Raw genomic sequence first — 23,573 nt, forward strand, 5'->3', positions numbered from 1 at the left:
GCTTTCAATCAAGTATACTTTTCATTATATTTATTAACATATTTTGATATGTAGAGATGATTAAAGTGAGCATCTTACAATGTTTTACATTTACGTAAAAAAACATTTTGAGGAAGTCATAAAACTTAGACCATTAATTTTATTAAGAAAAATATATTTTGAAGAGTCATTGTATATATTAAAAACAAAACTTTTAAAAAAAAAACTACTAAGATATAAGTTTTTATAGGGTGGGAACGAAAAAATTATATTGCGACAAAATGAATACATATGAGATTTTGAGAGGTTTAAATACTGTGATAACGAGTATGTATGTACACAGTGATCACGAATAAATTTGAATAATTAAAAGAAAAGTAATGATTATTAAGTAATATATAATTATACAGGGTTTTTCTACGTGGTACCCCGTGTTTCTTCGCATTCTATGTGGTACCCCTATATTTTTGAAAATATAAGTGGTATCCCTAAATTTAGTAAAATGTTCTAAAAATACCCAATCTACTAAAAATCACGTTTTAATATGTTAGATTTTGTAAAGAAGATATGTTTACAATTGAGTAGACTGATACGAGTACGGATACGAGTCGATGGAGGCTGATTCTACACGTTCCAAATAATGGCTAGTTTAAATGCTAGTCTTAAGTAGTCTTATTTAGTCTTTTAATTAACTTATTAATAGTACTAATAAAGCATGTAATTAGTGAAGTCCTTTCATTTTACTTGTTGTTAATGATTGTAATAAGTGAAGTAGTGATGGCAACTATTCACTTGGCTAGGAGTTTCGGTTATGGCTGCCTATATAAGGCCATGAGTTTTCATAATAATAATCAACCACAAATATATGAAAGATTAAGAAAAGAAAACACTTGTGTTTTTGTTGTTTTTGAGTATGTAGTTTACATGCCAAAAATCGTTAGAGTTTGACGCGATCAAGCTTTAGCCCGAGTAATATTCAATAGGTCTTGAGTATTCTCACCATTACTCGTGTTATAGGTCTAGCACCGAGTAAATATCCCATTGACTTGAATTCGACACATGAATTCAAGGCAAATATCCTTTTGTTTTATTTTTCTGTTATTCCGCTTCCGCATTTTCGCATCATATGGTATCAGAGCTTCGGCTCTTGATCACCCCAAAAAATCAAGACGGTCCTGAGGAGGTCCCAATCAATTAGTAGTTGAATATCCAACGCGATTGGTATTCAAAGGTTAAACTCAGCGAGGTAGTTGAGGTTTAATCGATTGGATCTTGAAGGTACGAATTGAACCAAAAAAAAAAAAAAAAAAAAAAAAAAACCCACAAAATTACTGTTCACGGGGTACTATTCATCCGAAAAAAAATAAAAATGTTAGGTGTATTCTCGTTTGAAGGCATCTATGAACAAAATGTTAAGTTTGATCCAAGATTACCTCCTATCTTTGACGAGTATGGTCATGGGGAAGCAGTGATTTCTGGTTTCAAAGCACAGTGTAATTCGTTTAGTTGTGGGTATGAGTTCGATCTAAATCCCAAGGTCTACAAGAGCACAATTGGGTCTTTTAAATTTCAAGATCAATCCGATTCTTATTTGGTTGATTTTGAAATAGAAAAGGATGCTGCAACTATGAAAGATTCCTCTTGTTTACATTATTTGTTTAAGGATGAGATTTCTAGTAAGCTATCAAGACTTGTGCATGGAGGGAGGAAGAGTGGAAGGCACAAAATGGTGTTTGGTATTCTTTTTGTTTGTGTGCATGGAGTGTTCATATTTGATCCCGGAGGAGTTCGATCACATGAATTGAGGACAATTCCTTTTCAAGGGGGAGGGGATGATGCGATTAAAGTCATGGGCTCTTGCTAGTTACGAGTCATTTTATTCGTTTTTATTCAAGTTAATAAGATGAGATTTATTATCCTATTTAATTCTAGTTTATGGCAATTTATTTAGGCTTTTATTAGCTATTATTAGAGTCCTTAATTAGCTAAATTTATTATCATTCATTAGGGGAATATGTAAGGCCAAAACGGCTGTTTTGATAGGCTATATAAGCCATGTATTGTATTCAGAAGTTGAAGGAATCAAGTTAAGAGTTTCAAACAAAACCATTGTTTTTATTTGAGTATTTTCAAGTAAAACATAGAAGTTGTGTCTACAATTTCGAAAGGTTGATCTCAAGCGTCGTCTTGTGAAAAACCCGATTAACTCTATCGGTGTAGAGCGTTAATCTCTTTGTTAGACTATCGGTGTAGTTTAACATTGCCTATCCCCATTGTTATTGTTATAGGTCTAACAATAGCAAATATCCCATTGGTTCGATTTATTTACATAAATCGAAACAAATATCCTTATAAATCAGATCGGGTCGTACCTAGTACGTTCGGATCTTGCTTGTTCTTTCTTTGTTTCCGCTGCACTCATACGAGTTTTATTCTCTCGAGTAAAATTCGTATCATAGACGATGTTTATGTTAATGACATGACAAATTATTGTCAAAAAAATCAATAAAAAATGTATAAATTAAACATTTTAAAGAGGCGGATTAGAGCATTTTTTGTATTTTAAGATGTTTTTATCATGTTTAGGGGTACTACGGGTATTTTTGAAAAGCGAGGGGTATCACGTAGAATTCGAATAAATACAAGGGTATCATGTAGAAAAGCCCTATTATATAAACAACATGAAAAAGTAGAATACACATTACATTTTTCTTTAATATCTTTAGTTAAATATGTATACGTCGTCTGCATTCTCCTCACTTGTAACCTGTTATCATTTTTAATAAGAGTTCGTTTCTTTTGCCTCCGGCTTGGCCGAGGTCTTTACCTCATTTTGAGTTTTCTTGCGCTAATAGTTGAGCGTCTCAACTGTACTTAGCGTTTTCACTTTGCCTCTGGCTTGGCCGAGGTCTTTTTTCGTCTTCGTCTGAGTTGTCTTTTTGTGTCACTAATGGAGTGCTTCTTTTGCTTCCGCCTTGGCCTGGCCGAGGCAGTCTAGGGTGCGCATCTCAACTGTGTTTAAACGCTTTTAAGGCATTTTGATCGCTTTTGCGAGTATCAACTGCGCTGGCCGTGACCGTCGCGGTGTCTGCTTCCTGAGGGTGATTGCCGCTCTTGTCGGTGTGACAGTGTGAGCCGGCGTCTGCCTCTTAATGGTGACTGCCGCTCTTGTCGGTGTGACAGTGTGAGCCGGCGTCTGCTTCTTGACGATGACTGCCGCTCTTGTCGGTGTGACAGTGTGAGCCGGCGTCTACCTCTTGATGGAGACTGCCGTGGCGTCTACCACTTGGAGTGACTGCTGCGGCGTCTACCTCTTGGGGTGACTGCCGTAGCGTCTACTACTTGGGGTGACTGCGACGGCGCCTGATTCTTGATAGTGACTGCCGCTCTTGTCGGTGTGACAGTGTGAGCCGGCGTCTGCTTGTTGATAGAGACTGCCGCTCTTGTCGGCGTGACAATGTGAGCCGGCGTCTACCTCTTGATAGCGACTACCGTGGCGTCTACCACTTGGAGTGACTGCTGCGGCGTCTACCTCTTGGGGTGACTGCCGTAGCGTCTACTACTTGGGGTGACTGCGACGACGCCTGATTCTTGATAGTGACTGCCGCTCTTGTCGGTGTGACAGTGTGAGACGGCGTCTGCTTGTTGATAGAGACTGCCGCTCTTGTCGGTGTGACAGTGTGAGCCGGCGTCTGCTGACTGATAGTGACTGCCGCTCTTGTCGGTGTGACAGTGTGAGCCGGCGTCTGCTTGTTGATAGAGACTGCCGCTCTTGTCGGCGTGACAGTGTGAGCCGGCGTCTACCTCTTGATAGCGACTACCGTGGCGTCTACCACTTGGAGTGACTGCTGCGGCGTCTACCTCTTGGGGTGACTGCCGTAGCGTCTACTACTTGGGGTGACTGCGACGGCGCCTGATTCTTGATAGTGACTGCCGCTCTTGTCGGTGTGACAGTGTGAGCCGGCGTCTGCTTACTGATAGAGACTGCCGCTCTTGTCGGTGTGACAGTGTGAGCCGGCGTCTGCTGACTGATAGTGACTATGGGGGAAATGGTTCATCAAAGGCACACCTTCCCAGTTAGCCGTCAGTTGCATCCATGAGGTCGCCCTCCTGTTGTAAGGATGGGCTTTTCCCTTTCTCTGACTTCTTTGCCACTTTGAGGGATTGCATGTTGCATCCTCTGGCAGATATCTGGACGTTGACCACCTCGTCCTTCTCGTTCTTGGAGACGAGCTTATGCGCTTCCCCCCGGTCCGAGACATACATCAGTGTCAGGGCCCGGATGGACATCACTGCGTCGGCCTCGCTCAGAGTGACTCGGCCTATGAGAACGTTGTAGGCGGACGAGCCGTCAATGACCACGAACTCGGCTAGGACATTCTTAGCCGCATTCCCCTCGCCGAACATCACCGGCAGTCTGATTGACCCCAGAGGTACCAGGCCGGCTCCGGTGAAGCTGTACAGTGGATTGGTGCAGGGGCTCAAGTCCTTGACTTTCAGACCGAGGTTGAGGAAGCACTCCCTGAACATGATGTTCGTGTAGGCGCCTGTGTCAATCAGGCACCTCTTGACCAGGTGGTTGGATATGTCTAAGTTGACTACGAGTGGGTCGCTGTGAGGGGCGACGACTCCCTCGTAGTCCTTTCTTCCAATAGTCATATCGGGGATGTTGGAAGCGGGGATCGCTGTGTTGGGCACAAAGTTGATGGCCTGATACAGCTCGTTCAGGTGCCGTTTGTGCCCATGAGCGGACCCACCGTTCTCGTTGCCCCCGATGACAACATGGATCACTCTTATCCGTTCAAAAACAGATTTCTTATCTGAACCGCTAGCATCAGTTTTTTGGCCTTTGGCAACATACTTGCCGAGGCTCCCCTTCCGGATCAGCTCTTCAATGGCATTCTTCAGATGCCGACAATTGTCAGTAAGGTGACCGGTGTGGCCGTGGTACTCACAGTACTGGCTCGTGTCACCGTCCCCCTTTGGCTTGGGGGGCCTTTCCCATTTCTGGCCCTCGTTTTTGCTCAGGGCGAAGACCTCGACGGCCGATACGACCAGGGGGGTGCGATCTTTGTACCGCTGCTGGTAGTACGTTCCTGAACTCCCCCCGGCACCAGCCGAGTTCTGTTTCCTGGCGGAATTGTCAGACCGTGACCTATTATTGTCGCGGCGTCTTTCACCGGACCGTGACCGATTATTGTCACGGCGTCCTTCATCCGGGTTGTCTTCCCGGCGGCTCTTCTTTTCTGAGTGTTCGGCCTCGCTAGGGCCTACCCATGTCTTGTGATAGTCCTCCACCTTGATGGCCTGGTCGGCCATCTTCCTGGCGGCATCCAAGCCCAGGCCTCCGTACTTGATGAACTCGTTTTTTAAGTCTCCCCTTGGGAGGCCTTTCATCAGTGCAAAAGCTGTCAATTCAGGATTAATCTCCCGAATCTGTTGAACATTGGCGTCGAACCTCTTCACATAGCTTCGTAGAGACTCGCCCCCCTCCTGTCTGATAGTCAGGAGATCCGATGTCTCCACGGCCCTTCTCTTGTTGCAAGAGTACTGGGCTAGAAAGGCGTCCCTTAGGTCGGCGTAACAGTATACCGAGCCGTCGGGCAGCCCCTTGTACCAACTTTGAGCCATCCCATGCAAGGTCGTTGGGAAGACTCGGCACCAAACTTCATCGGGTTGTTCCCACACCGACATGTACGACTCAAAGGCCTCGGCATGGTCGGTGGGGTCACTATCCCCTTTGTATGTGAACGCCGGCAACTTTAGCTTGGTTGGCACGGCGGTTTCAAGGACATAGGCACTGAGGGGCTGTCTGACCACGTGTCGAATGACACGCGGCGATCGGCTCCTCGCATTCCTAGTCCGGCTCCTCTCCTCGTAGCGGGAAGGACTCCTTCTCCGACTCGGGCTTCTTCTCCGACTCTGCTGAGTCGGACTTCTCTGGCTTCTCTGAGGCAGGCCTCGTCGGTGCTGCGGCGACGCTGTCCTCCCGTGAGTAAGGGGAGGGCTCAGGTCCACCACTAGCACTCTGGGCTCCTCCGGCGTCTTGGCAGGGTCAGCTTCTCCTAGTGCTCCGTTCAAGTTTCTTGGAGTCACATTTTGGGCCCTGGTCTCCTGGACGGTTTCCGCCGCTCTTGTCGGCGTGACAGTGTGAGCCGGCGTACTCCCAATTAGGTCCAGGAGCATCTTCAGCTTTGCTGCATCAACCACATGTCCCATGATGGTGACCTGGCCGGCAGGCAGCGGTGTGTCTGGTATTATCGGCATCCCGTACTCCGGTTGAATTACTTGGCCGGCGGAGGGTTGCCCAATTCCAGATTTGTGGACGGTATCATCTTGGTAGAGTTCGGTTTCGTCAGTCACGAATGCCTCTTGTTGTTTCGACATCTTCTTAGCTTTTTGGGTGGGTTTTTGTGTTTGTTTTTTTTTGTTTGGGAATGAATGTGACTAGCTTCTAGTGTCTCTTTCCCCACAGACGGCGCCAATTGTTCCGGGTGTAATTCCAGAGCAAGTATTGTTACCACCCGTGGCTAGTAGAATGACGTCTTTGCTTGAATCCTCCTTGCGGTCTCCTGAAACGATGAGCAAACTGAGGGCTCGGCTTTGGCCGAGCGTACTCACTCCGACGCTCAAGTCAGTAAACTTAGAGAGGTAAGTTGTTGTTACTTGGCTAAATGTGTATTGTAGAGAGATAAGGAAGATATTACCAGATGAATAGTGATTCTTAGGTTAAATTGTGGATCCTTTCCTCAATGAGGGTTGAGGAGTATTTATAGACTTTCACCTTTTGTCACGTAGTGGCCAAGTGGCTAGCAGGTGGAAAGACCGTTCTACCCTCGACCGATAGACTTATGGCAGGCCGGCCGAGGGTCCTTGGATATGAGTACGCGGATATGTGCCCCGGCTGGCTGGTTGCCATGCCGAGACCCAGGTGACAGGCCGATGGGCTGCATCGGCTAGGCTGTCTAAGTCGTTGACTTGCTGTGGATATCTTTGACCTTGCTCAATATGTTGACTTGGTCAGCGGTGCAGAATATGCCCCATCAGTTTTAATTAAAATTATATGTATTTTATTTTAAAACAGTGAACTTAAACCTAAAAAAATAAAATTTGAGAAAAATAATAATTTATTTTTATTTATAGGTAAAAATATTAAAGGTTATATATGAATTATATTATTTTTTTCAATTATAATAATAAAATTTTAAAACAGATCTCGCAAAACGCGGGATACTACCTAGTATCAAATATAATCTTAGCATCTTCCACACCTCACCGAACCAGTTAAGGGTACATAGTTCTCGTACGTAACACCACATGTAAAGCTACACACATAAATTAGTACAAACAAGATAAGACAAAACCATATAAAAACACGACCGTTAACACCCACCTGACACCTCACCATTTTTGTAATAATAACCGTATCAAATCAACAAATTAATTAATAATATCAAATTATTCTTAACTTGTCACATACATACGTTGCTTTACTAACCTCCCCTCTGCTCCAAATTTCCATTTCTTCCGATCAACTGCTATCCATAAAAATAACTTATTTCCTCCGTCTCAATCATTTATTACGTCTTTTACCGTGTGAGATGAGTATAGTGGAACTAAAAACACGTATAGACACAATATGCAGAAAGTACGACAAATACGACGTCGAGAAACACCGTACTTCCGACAACGTCGTATTAGGTGGGGACGCCTTTGTACGGTTTTACTCGGAATTCGAGTCTAACATTGACGCTGTCGTCGAGAAATCCGAGGTTGCGTTGTTAGAGAAGAATAGGGCGAAAGCGGTCGCGTTGTTTGCTGATAAGACGCATTTAGTAGGTGTTAATTTGGACGTATTTGTGCAAATTGGTGGTTTTGCAACGGTCTTTAATGTGCCTTGTGGAGTAATTTGTTAATTAGCTTTGTTCGTGGCAACATATGGGATTTATAGATGATTTTGGTACTTTGATTAATCATGGAGATTGTTAATGGAGTCGGGATTTGAAGTCATGTGTGACCTAAAGTAAAAGTGAAGAGTGATGGTTGAAGAGAAGAAGAAGGAGGAAGAAAGAAGCTACGCGCAACCTACATTCAACCAATGAGGTCGAATGTAGGTCGAACTAAAAGAAGAAAAACTTCCAGCAGTTACATTCGAGCAACATTCGACCAACATTCGAGCTACGCGCGAGCTGGAAATGAATCTACGTCATGTTGATTTGGCTACATTCGAGCTGCATTCGAGCTACGTTCAAGGTCAGCAGTTACATTCGACCTTGGTGTAGACTCGTCATATCATACCTTGTTATTTTATTTTAATCGGTTTGTTCCGACTTTATTATTATATTTCCTAATCTAGCTTATTACTATATAAGCTTAGTCTTTAGTTTGAAGAAAACACTTTTACTTTTACTTTTTACACTTTTTCAATTCCAGAAGAAAACCTAATTATTTTAGATCTAATATGAGGAACTAATTCCTCCCTTCTTGGTTCAACTTTTGAAGCTACCGATTAATCGATTGTGAGATTGTCTTTACCTTTTATCTTTCAAGTATTGTTCTAATCTCTTGTTCTTTATTCCTTTGATTTTTATTTACTCTCATTATCTGATCAATAGTGTTAGTAATTATTAATCTTTTGCTAGTTTAGATTATCGACTCAGTTTGCTTGATATCTAAATTAAAGTAGCAACCTTTGTCCTTGTAATTGATTCAGTTTATCATTATTTGGATTTAGAAAGAGATTAAACATACAATTGAATTACGACTGCGTAGTTGTGGTTATTGTTTCTATTGGTTCCTTTATTCATTATTGCTGCTATTGGGTTGAATCTCGCACGCGTGTGTTGGATTATTTGATAGTTAGGGTCTTATAATATCGCTGATCGAATTATTTGACTATTCTTAAGAAGGAACAGAAATTAATATTTCATATTTATTTCACGATAGATACTTGAAGGTAAATTGGTATTTGAGACTTTCGATGATCAATTGACTTAATTGGTAGCGGAGATAAGTTGACCCAAGACTTTTAATCATCTTAATTACTCTAATTTCATTACTTGCTTTTAGTCTTAGTTGACCAAACAAACAAATCCCCCCCAAATCGGTTACTTTACTCTACATTAATACACACATTAGTTAACTTAGTCCTTCTCTGTGGGTTCGACCCTTACTTCCATTATATTGCTATTTTTAGTAGTGTAGTTGAGTAAGTGATATAAATTTACTTTGATAGGCATACGACTTTCAGCCCGTCAAATTTGGCGCCGTTGCCGGGGAAGGCAATAGTTTAATTTTAGTGTGTTAGTGTAGAGTCTTTATTTTTTCGTTTAGTTATTTTTTTATGCATAATACTCGTTTTTCTAACTTGAACCTCGAGCCTTTCGATCAAGAGATTGAGCATACTCTTTTCAGGTTACGGAAGAACAAGAAAGGTGCAATAGTGGCTATTCCTGAAGGCGGCGATTTCGACGATCTACATTCCGAAACTGACAATTCTGAATATTCTGAAGAATCCGAAGAGTCTTTAGACATGGCTGGTACTATTAAAGAACTTACTGCACCCGATCTCACCCAACAACCTCTTTGTATTACTTATCCTCCGTTAGGTGAGAATGGAACTTTTGAGTTGAAGTCAGGGTTGATTCATCAATTGCCCACTTTCAACGGTCTAAGTGGAGAGGACCCCAATAAGCATTTGTCGGATTTCCATATTGTTTGCTCAAGCATGAAGCCGGCTACAGTTACTGATGAACAACTTAAATTGAGGGCCTTTCCATTCTCTCTTAAGGATGCTGCACGAGATTGGTTATATTACTTGCCACCTGCAAGTATTGATACATGGGTAAAGATGAAGAAAGCATTCCTTGAGAAATATTTTCCAGCTTCCCGAGCGTCCCAATTGAAGAAAGAGATTAGCAATACAGAACAAAGAGATTGTGAGACTATGTACGAGTACTTGGAACGCTTCAAGAAATTATGTGCTACATGTCCTTATCATGGATATACCGCTCAAGACCTTGTCATGTACTTTTGTGGAGGTCTTTGCATGGAAGATGCCCGTACTGTATCTGCCGCATGTGGTGGAAATATTGTGAACAAAAGACCGCCTGAGGCTTGGACGATCATTGGTGAGTTGGCTGAGAGCTCCCGAGATTTTGCTAGAAAATATGTAAAGCGTGGAGTAAATTCAGTGGGTTCTTCATCTTCTTCCCATCTTGAAGAAAAAGTTGACAGCTTGACAACTCTTTTTAAGGAGATGATGACGGGACAGAAGATGGCGATGATATGTGGAATTTGTTCCACCGGAGGACATCCTAGTGAGCATTGTCCACTTATGCAAGAAGGTTCTCAAGAAGAGGTGAATGGAGTATGGGAGAGTATACCTCAAAAGAAGTGGGATCCTTACTCTAACACTTACAATGAAGGTTGGAAGGCTCATCCAAATTTTAGGTGGGGAAATTCTCAAAACACTCAGCAATTTGGACAAAGTGGCCAATCAGGTCAATCTAAGGTCCAATTTATACCCCGACCACCGGTTCAACATGTGGCTCCTACATAAGGACCTCCTTCTAGCGGTCAAATGTCAACTGAGGATATGATTCGAGCCTTAGTTACTAGTCAAGCCACTCTTCAAGCGACTGTGGTTCAAAATCAACAAGAAACTAAGGCTAGCATTCAAAACTTGGAGAATCAGATGGGACAAATGGCTACTGCTATTAATGGATTAAAGGCAAGAGACTCGGTGCCACCAAGAGAGAATGTAAGTGCTGTCTCTTTGAGGAATGGAAGACAGTTGGAGGAGGTAGAGAAAAAGAAGAAGCAGATAAAAACTCCTACTATCCATGAAGAGGAAGAGAAAATAGTTGAAGAGATCGATGAAAAGGTGTGTGAGCAACCATTTCCAATGTATGAACCGGAAGTTCGTTTTCCAGAAGCTCTCAAATCCACGCGGAAGATTGAAAAAGATAATGATATCTATGAGACTTTCCGCCATTGCGAGGTAAATATTCCACTTTTAAATTTGCTTAAGTCTGTACCTCGTTATGCTAAGTTTTTGAAAGAACTGTGTACCCATAAGAGAAAGCAAAATGAACCGAAGGGTAAGGGTCCTAAGGGGAAGGTTAGTGAGTATGTTTCTGCACTATTTCAAAAGAAGTTGCCCCCTAAATGTAGTGACCCTGGTATGTTTGCTATTCCTTGTACCATAGGAGACCTTAGGTTTGAAAAAGCCATGTTAGATTTAGGAGCATCTATTAATGTCATCCCTTATGCTATTTATGAAAAACTCAAACTTGAACCTTTGAAAGACACTAGTGTATTAATTCAACTGGCTGATAGGTCTAGTGTCTATCCCAAAGGGGTTGTAGAGAATGTCATGGTTGGTGTTGGTAAGTTAGTCTTTCCGGCTGACTTTTATGTTCTTGACATGAAAAGTGAGAGTGATGCCATCCCCGTCTTATTAGGGAGACCATTCTTGAAGACTGCAGGGACTAAGATTGATGTTTCGAAAGGGTCTCTTACCATGGAATTTGATGGGACCGTTGTTAAATTTGAAATCAATAGACTCAATTCCCACTCTCATGCGGTTAATTCTTTGTGTGTTATAGACACTTTTACTAACCATGATTTATCTAAGTGTCGGAAGTCTCCTATTCCGAGCAAGGTGACTACTGTTTTGCAGGAATCCCCTCCTAAAGGACAAAGGCGTGTCATCTTATGGGATCGTCGTGAGGATGCGGAGGCATCTAGAGGTAAGAAGAAGGCTTGGTTTGATAAATTAATTCGCCGGAAGGGCTCCGGGAAAGGTGTGCGAACTATCCATGTAAAATCTTGCTTTCGTTCTTCATCTTGTATTCATGTTGGTAAGTCAAGGTAACTTTTCTCTCCAAGCTTAAGTCGGGTGATTTTACCACTCCGCGAGATGTCGAGCCAACGACGTTAAACAACAGCGCTCCTGGGAGGCAACCCATAGATTTGTGTGTGCAATTTTTGCAAAAAAAAAAAAAAAAAAAAAAAAAAAAAAAAAAAAAAAAAACGGAAATTCAAAAAAAAAAAAACAAAAATCGGAACTGCCTTGACTTCTGGTGTTTGGCGACATAAGAAGGGAGACATAGAAGGTCGGATGGGTAGGATAGAGGCTATGGTGTGGTGTAATCGCGGTGCGTTGTTGTGGGCACCTTGCTTTTGCGATTGGATGGTTTGTTGATTTGGTGTAGAGGAGATTAGGATTGACCATGTAAGCTCGGAGTTGTAAAAATATTTTATTAATGTGCAATCTGTTGCTAGCACGTATGTTATTAGAGCTACTTGGTCATTTGTTAGGATGGAGCGATAAGGGGCGTTAGTGTGTTTTACTTGTTATCTTGTTGGTTTTTGACGTTTCTTTATTGCCATAGAATTTCTTCGGATGATGTCCTATGCCAAGTGTGGGGAGGAGGTGTGAGGATTGATATGTCTATTGAGTCGTCTGACTAAGGTTTATTCTTGTTTTTCCCTTTATTGTGTCCTTACAACATTGAGGACAATGTTTCATTCAAGTGTGGGGAGGGAGAATCGTTCCGATTTGTATATATTTGTAGTTGTGTGGTGTGTTTATTTCAGTTATTTATTTCAGCAAAAAAAAAAAAAAGAATAAGGAAAAAAATAAAATAAAATAAAGAAAAGATGAACCCCGGCTAGGTGAAATCCCGAAAGGGCGCCTAGGCAAGATTGGGATGTGGCCGAGGACGGAGTGAAAATCCGAAAGGGCGCTCCGGGTAAAATGAAGAATCGAGTTGCGTGCCACTGAGAGTAGTTGCGAGATGAAAAAAAAATGATAAGCTAGAGTGAAAACCCGCAAGGGCGGGCGCTCTAGGCAAAATGAGAGATTTAGGAAAAAATTATTCCGATGCTATTTCATCTCCTTGTGTTGTGTTGGAGACCGTCTTATAAGAGTTTCATGGTAAGTCTTGCTAACATCCTATGCTTCTGCGGATCAGTGTTGGTATGAGCTACTAATATATTCCTTGAGTTCACTCGAGGACGAGTAAAGATCTAAGTGTGGGGAAGTTGATAAGACGCATTTAGTAGGTGTTAATTTGGACGTATTTGTGCAAATTGGTGGTTTTGCAACGGTCTTTAATGTGCCTTGTGGAGTAATTTGTTAATTAGCTTTGTTCGTGGCAACATATGGGATTTATAGATGATTTTGGTACTTTGATTAATCATGGAGATTGTTAATGGAGTCGGGATTTGAAGTCATGTGTGACCTAAAGTAAAAGTGAAGAGTGATGGTTGAAGAGAAGAAGAAGGAGGAAGAAAGAAGCTACGCGCAACCTACATTCAACCAATGAGGTCGAATGTAGGTCGAACTAAAAGAAGAAAAACTTCCAGCAGTTACATTCGAGCAACATTCGACCAACATTCGAGCTACGCGCGAGCTGGAAATGAATCTACGTCATGTTGATTTGGCTACATTCGAGCTGCATTCGAGCTACGTTCAAGGTCAGCAGTTACATTCGACCTTGGTGTAGACTCGTCATATCATACCTTGTTATTTTATTTTAATCGGTTTGTTCCGACTTTATTATTATATTTCCTAATCTAGCTTATTACTATATAAGCTTAGTCTTTAGTTTGAAGAAAACACTTTTACTTTTACTTTTTACACTTTTTCAATTCCAGAAGAAAACCTAATTATTTTAGATCTAATATGAGGAACTAATTCCTCCCTTCTTGGTTCAACTTTTGAAGCTACCGATTAATCGATTGTGAGATTGTCTTTACCTTTTATCTTTCAAGTATTGTTCTAATCTCTTGTTCTTTATTCCTTTGATTTTTATTTACTCTCATTATCTGATCAATAGTGTTAGTAATTATTAATCTTTTGCTAGTTTAGATTATCGACTCAGTTTGCTTGATATCTAAATTAAAGTAGCAACCTTTGTCCTTGTAATTGATTCAGTTTATCATTATTTGGATTTAGAAAGAGATTAAACATACAATTGAATTACGACTGCGTAGTTGTGGTTATTGTTTCTATTGGTTCCTTTATTCATTATTGCTGCTATTGGGTTGAATCTCGCACGCGTGTGTTGGATTATTTGATAGTTAGGGTCTTATAATATCGCTGATCGAATTATTTGACTATTCTTAAGAAGGAACAGAAATTAATATTTCATATTTATTTCACGATAGATACTTGAAGGTAAATTGGTATTTGAGACTTTCGATGATCAATTGACTTAATTGGTAGCGGAGATAAGTTGACCCAAGACTTTTAATCATCTTAATTACTCTAATTTCATTACTTGCTTTTAGTCTTAGTTGACCAAACAAACAAATCCCCCCCAAATCGGTTACTTTACTCTACATTAATACACACATTAGTTAACTTAGTCCTTCTCTGTGGGTTCGACCCTTACTTCCATTATATTGCTATTTTTAGTAGTGTAGTTGAGTAAGTGATATAAATTTACTTTGATAGGCATACGACTTTCAGCCCGTCATTTGCTGAGGTTAGGCGTACTAAGGCGAGGTTACTTGAAGAGCTTCCTAAGTTGCAGAAATTAGCCCTCCGAAAGGTGTTTTCCTTTTATAGATAATCGCTCGCTATAATCTTCCTGTTTGACTTTTAAACTCGTAATTTATAAACTTTTAATGGTAGTTATATTGATAATTTTAATAATAATGGAGTACTTATTTTTTCCGATTGCTGTACGAGATTGTTAGATTCGTAACTGTTAAAGAGTGTAATGTATTATATGGGTAAAATGTGTTGTTTGTATTGCCAATCATAAGACGTATAAATACAAGAGAATAGATTCGGGATAAATAAACCCTAAGTCGTAATGGGCCGAAGTCCGGCCTAATATCCCCCCTCAAACTGGAGCGTGTAAATCAAGAACGCCCAGTTTGCTGAGAAGAAAATCAAATTGCGCCGATCCCAAAGCTTTAGTAAAGACATCCGCGAGTTGAGAACTGGAGTCAACATGAGATGTAGTAATAAGCCCATCAGTTATGGCATCTCGGATGAAGTGACAGTCGACCTCGATATGCTTTGTGCGCTCGTGGAAGACTGGATTCTGAGCTATAGAGAGAGCTGATTGACTGTCGGAGAAAAGAGGTATAGGACGTGGAACAGACACGCCTAAACTCGAAAGAAGTCCCAAGAGCCATTTTAATTCACATAAGAGCCCGACAATAGCACGATACTCGGCCTCAACAGATGACAGTGAGACGGTGTGCTGCTTCTTTGTTTTCCAAGAGACGGGTGAATCACCGACAAACACTAGCCAACCCGAGACAGAGCGACGGGTTAAAGGACACTTAGCATAATCCGAATCACACCACCCGGAAAGATTCAAGGTGCTATCGGAGCGTAATAAAATGCCTTGACCTGGTTTGCCTTTTAAATAACGAACCACGCGAAGAGCGGCATCAAAATGCTCTTTTCGTGGTTGATGAAGAAACTAAGACAAAATGTGGACCGCATAAGTAAGGTCGGGACGGGTCACAACAAGATAGACAAGACGCCCGACGAGTCGACGATAAGACTCCACATCCGTGACAAGCTCGCCCGTAGCCAGGCCCAACTGGTGATGCTGCTCCATCGGAGTGGCCGCGGGTTTTGCACCAAGAAGCCCAACTTCGGAAATGATATCCAACGCATATTTACGCTGATTAAGAAAAATACCTTCCGAACTTCGAGCAACCTCAATACCCACGAAATATTTTAACGGACCCAAATCTTTCATATGAAAGCTATGAAAGCAATTATTAAGATATGCCTTGAAAGATTTAATAGCAGCAGAGTCATTGCCGGAAATCACAAGATCATCCACGTAAACTAAGACATGAATGCATACCTCATGTCCAGAGAGAGTACAGTACGAGCATACCAGTTTACGACGCGCCTGTTTTTCGAGCTCACGAAGAGCACGCCAATCAGTAGATGGTGGCGCCTGAGATGAGGAACGAACAACAAAGGCCATGGTCTCGGCAGTTTCGACAGGGGCAGGAGCCGAGCCACTAGCACGGAGTCGTTCCTCCTGTAAGACTAACTGGAAGGCACGATTAAGGGTGGGCAACGTGTCAAGAGACAAGAGTTGGGAGCGAAGATTACCGTAAATCGAACGATCAAGTCCCATAAGGAATTTATGAAGCCGTTCAGAATCTTGACGAGCAAGGGCTTCTTTATCGATGCCGCAAAGACAACGACCACATTTACAGGCAAAGGGAGGTTCGTGGTTGGCGAGAGCATCCCATAAAGCCTTTAATTGTCCAAAATAAGAGGTAGCAGACATACCATGAGTTTGATGACAATCGTGTAGTTGGGATTTAAGAGCATGAATCTTCGAACCGTCAACAGTGGAGAAGCGTTCCGCCAAATCGTCCCAAAGAAGACGAGCATCTTCACAATAAGAGATACTACTTTTGACGGATTCGTCAATGGAGTGCATAATCCATTGTACGAGAGTACAATGGACGACTTCCCACTGCTCAAGTAAGAACTTGTCAGTCGGCTTTTCAATGGACCCATCGCAAAAACCAAATTTCCGTCTCGATTTAAGAGACATTTTCATGGACCGACTCCATTCCTCATAGTTATCACTACAAAGCTTGACATGAGAAACAGATTGGCCAGGGATATCGGGACTCCCGAGATAATAAGGAGACATGACATCAATTTTGTTTGCGGAAGCGGAAGAGGAATCGCCATCCTTCGTCATGTTTAAGGAAGCAGGCGACGTAGGATAAGCGAGGCAGGGGAGGAAGGATCGAAAAAAATTAGGGTTTGATAGGAAACCTTGAACCTGATACCATGTTAAAGAGTGTAATGTATTATATGGGTAAAATGTGTTGTTTGTATTGCCAATCATAAGACGTATAAATACAAGAGAATAGATTCGGAATAAATAAACCCTAAGTCGTAATGGGCCGAAGTCCGGCCTAATAGTAACTAGTATATGAGTTTTAGCGGTTTAAGGAGGCCATGTTTGGTAGATTATAATTAGCAAAGCAGATTACAAATGACTAGTGGCGGAGCCAGGGGCGGATTTGGGGGGGGGGGGAGTGAGGGCACGTGCCCTCACGTGACAAAAAAAAAAAGAAAAAAAAAAAAAAATTTTTTTAAAAAAAAAGACGATATTTGAATTTTAATGTATAAATGTTGTCCGCAAAATTTTTTTTTCTTACTGTGCCCCCCTTTACTCAAATCCTGGATACGCCACTGGGCGGAGCCATGATTTGAACTTAGGGGGCGAAAATTTTTAGGGGGCGAACGACTAATTTCATAAGGCACCCCCGAAAAATTTAACTAAAAATTTCGAAAATTTCATCAGCCAGGGGGGCGACCGCCCCTGCTACCCCCCTAGCTCCACCACTGCAAATGACAGATTTGATGGACATGTTTGAGTGTTTGACTAGTATATTACAATTAGCAGATTTAGTAGAAGTGTTTGATAATTATCGTATTTAGGTTAATAGATTGTTGTACAAAGTAAATGTGTAAATTATAGAAAAATTCATTTTCTATAATCTACTAAAGTGAATATATTTGAGGGAGCAGCATATTGGAAAATAGTAGATTGAAGCCTTGAATGTGTTGAAATTTCATCAATCTATTGTTTACCAAACACTCCCATAGTTTGTAGCCTGACTCTTTCAATTTTGTTGAATTACCCGTCCTAATCATTTGTTTATCCTTTATTCAAATACCTCTAACAAATGACTGAGACGAAAGGTGTAATTTGTACTGTATTAGGGTTGCTCTGTTCGCTATGCTAATTGAAATACTCGTACTTTTTTAAAGTGTAGATACATACTCCCTAGAGGTTTTGGTGTAACAAGCTTGAGATCATATTTACAGTCAACATTATATCTGTTTTAGATGCCTGGTCTCGCTCTGAGTTTTTTCAAGAATCTGAAGAGTCTAATCAGTTTCGACAGGAGTATGAAATGCGCAAAATCAAGCAGGTGACATACTTGCTTATTTCCACTTTCAACCTCTCCGATTAATGTTTCTAATTAGAAGTTATGCAGGATGAAGGTTTGGATTTCATTGCTGAAGGACTCGACACCTTAAAAGAGATGACCGAAGCTATGAACGAGGTTTGGTTGGAATATCATTCTCTGTGGCTTTGCGACTGTTTCATTATAGTCCTCGGGATAGAAAAAAAATTATAAATGAAGAAATATTTTCGGTCACTTTTGGATTGTGCAGGAAATTGACAGACAAGTTCCACTCATGGATGAAATACATGACAAGGTTTGTCATATGTGCTTCCAAATGGGAAAAAAAACCGATAAATGTTTGAGTGGTGAATATTTGCTGTATGATCCGACCATTTTGTTTCTGGTCATTATACGCTTTACTGCTGCTGGTTTTGGATACAAACAACAAAATGCGACTGAAAGCAGACGTTTAATTGTACACTATTCTTTACAGGCTGATCGTGCATCATCTGATCTCAAAACTACCAATGTAAGGATCAAGGACACTGTGAACAAGGTACGTGAGACGCTTTTGGTATTACTGTGTTTTCTAATGAGCGACAACTATTAACAATCTTCTTTATTTCAGCTGAGAAGTAGCCGCAACTTTTGCCTTGATATTACTCTCTTGTCCATCATTCTAGGGATAGCTCTGTACCTATACAAGTGAGTTCCATCTCTATTCAAATTTAAGAATTTATCGTTGTTTGTTATACCCTTCCTACTCCAATTTTTCTGTTCACATTTTCGCATTTTATGATCTATGATCGATAGACTACAATTCCCAAAGCGAATAAAGCTCATCTGGCTAATATAGACCAATGTGAATACTGCAATGACTCATTCAACTGTCCGCACACCTATTTTATGACAATCGTTTTATACGATTCTTACTGTAATTCAAGTTAACAATTAGCCGAGTATTCTCCATGTAGACTGATGAAATATTCTTGCCCGTTATTAAGTGATTTGATACTGGTTTCGACTATTAACTTTTAGTCTTTATCATTTCTGGTGCAGTGTGCTGAAGTAAGCTAAGTATGGTGCTGCACTGCTGCACAAACTATGACTCCAGCTTCTCCAAATATACTGAGTATGCTCTTCCTCCCTTAAACTTAGATTTAGATTACGATTTACGACTTGGAAGTTTGCATGTATAAATTGACTGGCTTTCGGGAGCTTGCTCATTCCCCCCTGGTAAACTTCATGTAAACTTGATTTGGTACATTACAGAAAAGGGATCATTCATGTTCATTATTTGTGTTTTGTAATAATTTCTCCATCTTATCTTATTCTGCTTATTTGACTTTAACCGATAATTTAACATCTGCAACAGTTAATATTTTCCGAAAATGTTACTGATATATACATAAAATTAATTGTCAATGATAACCTCGCTCGACCATTAAAGTTTTATGGAAACAAAAAAAATGGACTGAAGGTAGTACAATCTATAGACGTTTAAGAATACGCGTAATTATCAAACCGTACACATAATGCAACCTAAATGACGCTGGCTCCATATTTTTCGACTACAAAAATCGATCACTGGACAACTGTGGGTCTGGGAATGAGCTGCTTCTCTGTGACGAGGGGGAAGAAGTGAGTGTGTCGGAAGTTGTTCTCTCTGTGTAGTCCTTACGGATGCTCCAGAGTATTTCTGCGCATCGCTGCATAGTTGGCCGGTTTTCTCTCTGAGGAGCGACACATATGAAGGCTAGCTCCAGGACCTTTTCCAGTACTTTAACATTTGCTGAGTTTGCTTCTAGCTTGGGATCGATGGTTGATATCGTGTCTCCGTCCATGAATTTCATAATCGCCTGCATCCATTTGTTGCTGTGATGAAACATTGAGGAATGTTGTTTTTTTTTTTTTTTTTTTTTTTTTTTGATGACGAGGGGGTTGAATCCCCCGGGCCCATGCATTCCCGCACCACCACATGGACCGTGTAAGCCACCCCTTCGGGGGCTGCAGTGGCCAAGTGATTGAGGAATGTTTTTCGCTTTGCAAGACCTAAGGTAGCAGAAAGAAAGAGGACATACCCATTTAGTAGTGATTCGCTCCTTGGTTGTTCGTCTAGGTTCGATAGGGCGTCTGCCAGTCACGAGTTCCACCAACAACGCGCCAAATGAGTAGACATCACTCTTTTCGGTGAGGTGGAAAGTCCGCAGGTAAACTGGGTCTAAATACCCTGCAGTGCCTTTAACTTGAGTAGATACATGAGTAGCGTCTGAGTCTCTATCCGCTGCTATTCTGGCAAACCCGAAATCAGCAACCTTTGCTCGACAACGTTCAGTTAGAAGAATGTTGGATGATTTTATATCCCTGTGGATTATGGGTTTATCTGCAACCAAACATGAAAACAGTAATTCATTAAACTGGTTGCGCCTCCTTTTATATAAAGGATAGAACTCGGTCACTGACTTACCAGTGTACATATGAAGATATGTAATGGCATGAGCAACATCAATTGCAATGTCAAGCCTTGCAGCCGTTTCTAGACCATCTCCGCGTATACCTGCAACAAAGTAAGCATCCATGTCTAATTCATTATTGCTTTTTTTTTTTTCGACAACAGTAAACTTTTATAAATAAAAATAAAAACTAAAACAAACCATTGTACCGTTCATTTAAAATACAAACAAAGGGGGATTGAAGACCCCCGAACCACCTAGTATTACCTAGTATACTTCCTCCATCCATCCCATTCATTCCGCGTCTAATTCATTCCTAATGTACTATATACTCCCTCCGTCCCATTGATTTATTTACCTTTTCTTACTATATTGCTATCTTACTACTCCCTCTATCCCGGTCAATTGTTGTCCTTTTCCATTTTAGGGTGTCTCAGTCAATTATTGTCCTTTCTATTTTAAGAATGAACTTGATGAGCAATTTAACCATTCACACTCAATTTGGTCCACTTGTCATTTACTAATTGGTCCCCTCCTCTTTCCTTGGTCTTTGTGCCAAAACCAAATGACAACAAATAACCGGGACGGAGGGAGTATATTGTTATCTTACTCATCTGTCTCAATCATTTGTTTATCATTTTTATTCTTTGTGACAGTTATTCTAATTAAACGTCGAAAAAAAAAATGATTGGTATGGATGGAGGAGTATTCCTTTTACTTTTTAACTAATGTGGACTTGTGAAGTCACCTCTTTAACCACTCATCTAACCAAGAAAGGTAAATGTTAACCACTGCATATGCAAGACTTACCGTCTAAGTGATCTCTGAGAGTTCCATTAGGAACATACTCAACAACAAGTATCCTTTCAACTCCATCTTCCAAAAACCCATATAACTTTACCAAGTTCAGGTGATCCACCTGAGCTAATGTTCGAATTTCATTGGTAAACTCCGCTCCTAAGTTATCACCATAGTCGACCTGAAAAGACCAAAACCAGCAAACCACGGCATTATGAGACAGTTTTACATGTGAGAATAAATCAGCAAACCACGGCATTATGAGACTTATGAGATAGTTTTACATGTGAGAATAAACCAGTAAACTACGGCATTATGAGACAGTTTTACATGTGAGAATAAACCAGTTAGTCTGATACATACCCTTTTTGCGCGTTTAATGGCAACATTGGTGCCATCATCTAAAGTTCCTCTATAGACCGCTCCAAACCCGCCTTGCCCGAGTTTCAAAGAAGGGGAGAAGTCTCTTGTTGCTTTGTATATTTGTGTCATTGTCAACTTTAGATTTCCCAAATCTAACTCCATATTTGGGTTGTATGATCTAGCTGACCCTCTCTTCTTTTGGCTTCCGTTCCTTTTGCCAGATGAACCTGAATACAAACAAATTGATTCATAAATCTTTTATAAGACGGTCTTATTTATGACATAATCAAAATACTACTCCCTCCATTCAACTCCACTTTACAAGTATTCTATTTCCGTTCATTCAACCCTACTTTACAGGTTTCCTTATTTGGACATGTAAAAGACCTTTTTATCCTTATTGAAAATCTATATTTACAAAAAATGTCATTCATACCCCACACTAATCCACCATAAAACTCACCTTTATATTTTTTTAATATCTTTAACCCACCATTCTCTTTCCCTATGTACTTTTAATAGTTTTTTTAATCCGTTTCTTAATACCCGCGCAAAAAACATAATTGCAAAGTGGAGTTGAATGGAGGGAGTACTTAGTACATGTCACATTTTCACTATACAGGTTGGAGTTCGTGATTGGTTTTATACTCTAAAAACATGACATAAATACATCATTCATGCACGGTGCCCCAGGGCAGTTAATGTATTATATTATTGTATATACAACTTATTCAATGTAGTTAAACTTTGTTATAAAGTTATCGAGCTCTACTAACAAAATTATCGAGTTATGATGCAAAGTTATTGAGCTTAACAGAATAATTATTAAGCTCAATAACTTTGTAAAATAGCTCAATAACTTGTAAAATAGCTCAACACCTTTGTATAAGAGTTCAACAACTTTGAGGTGGTTGTACAATGCTACTATATAACTGGTTGTAGGATAGTATTTGTGGCCCTAAGAGCACACACATTGAAGAGTATGTCCTCTTCCTCTTATTTCCTCTCTTTCCTTCTATTTTTTTGACACCTCATTTCCCATTATCTTCATCCTCTTCTTAACATTTTCTCTATTTTTTCCCCACATCAAAGAGGATCCTTTTATTCATCCTCTCTCAAATTTTTTATGATCAAAAAATAAAAAAGAAACATATTACATGACACATGGTAGATGAGGGATGACTAGTGGGCACAAGGGCCAAGGTTGTACTTCCTCTAAAAATAGAGGAAGTCTTCCTCTTCCTCTTCAAAGAGGATGTTAAGAGTATATACCCACATTGAAGAGGACATCCTCTTAGATGAAAGAGAATGCCAAGAGGATGATCCATCCTCTTCAATGTGGATGCTCTAAGGCACGACGTGCATAATCCTACATCTCAATATCTCATGCCCGCCGACTCCTAGTCTTATGAGATATTTCATTTGTAATTAAAATATTATCACCAATATTTCATTGTAATTAAAATATTATCACCAATATTAACACCAAGTATTGTTAATGTTTTTTTTCCCAAAAAGTTCACCCGGGTTATGACCTGGTCCTATACTTAGCTTCATCTGTGGTTACGTGTAAGAAAATTTGAATCGAAATCTTAAGAAGAAACAAATAATTAAAAAAATACCTGAATAAGATGACTGATATGAGTGATACTCATATTGTTTCTTACGATAAGACCCATTATTATCAACATCATCATCCGGTGGAGTTAAACAACCAATGAAAACCCGAGCAACCGCCCTCGCCGCCGTCTTAAGGCGGTTACGAGGCGGCTGAGTGGTCTTAGAGGCAGAGAAGTCGGAGGAGACTGCGGATTGGGATAGGGTCTCCGGTGTCACAGCCATGTTATTTAAGCTTTTTTTTTTTCTCTCTACACAAAATAATTATGTGTAATGATTGAGAAGAAATGAAAAGATGATAGAAATAATAGGAGGACTAAGAAAAGGTAAGAAATAGAAATGACGGGTAGTTATAGCTTGGCAAGTTGCCTCCAGAAAGGATGGATGTGACGGATTTGGAAGAGAGGAAGACTTTTATACTCTTCT

At 40.6% G+C, this 23,573-nt stretch overlaps 3 protein-coding genes across 3 annotated transcripts; 2 read left to right on the forward strand and 1 right to left on the reverse strand.

The window, feature by feature from the left end:
• The first annotated feature begins 9,322 nt into the window (after nucleotides 1-9,322).
• On the forward strand, nucleotides 9,323-10,540 carry LOC141607094 (uncharacterized). Its single transcript, XM_074426453.1, has one exon. The coding sequence runs from the start codon at nucleotides 9,323-9,325 to the stop codon at nucleotides 10,538-10,540; it is 1,218 nt and encodes a 405-aa protein (XP_074282554.1).
• Nucleotides 10,541-17,688: 7,148 nt separating this feature from the next.
• Nucleotides 17,689-19,233, forward strand: LOC141607095 (syntaxin-71-like). Its single transcript, XM_074426454.1, has 7 exons — nucleotides 17,689-17,734; nucleotides 17,852-17,937; nucleotides 18,004-18,072; nucleotides 18,185-18,229; nucleotides 18,410-18,472; nucleotides 18,545-18,621; nucleotides 18,976-19,233. The coding sequence occupies exons 1-7, from the start codon at nucleotides 17,689-17,691 to the stop codon at nucleotides 18,986-18,988; spliced, it is 399 nt and encodes a 132-aa protein (XP_074282555.1). The 3' UTR covers nucleotides 18,989-19,233.
• Nucleotides 19,234-19,303: 70 nt separating this feature from the next.
• Nucleotides 19,304-23,499, reverse strand: LOC141605098 (calmodulin-binding receptor-like cytoplasmic kinase 2). Its single transcript, XM_074423736.1, has 6 exons — nucleotides 23,153-23,499; nucleotides 21,531-21,757; nucleotides 21,180-21,348; nucleotides 20,384-20,473; nucleotides 19,998-20,299; nucleotides 19,304-19,775 (listed from the first exon to the last, which is right to left on the reverse strand). Exons 1-6 carry the CDS (start codon nucleotides 23,370-23,372, stop codon nucleotides 19,488-19,490), a joined length of 1,296 nt encoding a protein of 431 aa, XP_074279837.1. The 5' UTR covers nucleotides 23,373-23,499; the 3' UTR covers nucleotides 19,304-19,487.
• Nucleotides 23,500-23,573: the final 74 nt, after the last annotated feature.

The sequence above is a fragment of the Silene latifolia genome, chromosome 10 (assembly GCF_048544455.1).
Source record: "Silene latifolia isolate original U9 population chromosome 10, ASM4854445v1, whole genome shotgun sequence".
Taxonomy (NCBI): domain Eukaryota; kingdom Viridiplantae; phylum Streptophyta; class Magnoliopsida; order Caryophyllales; family Caryophyllaceae; genus Silene; species Silene latifolia.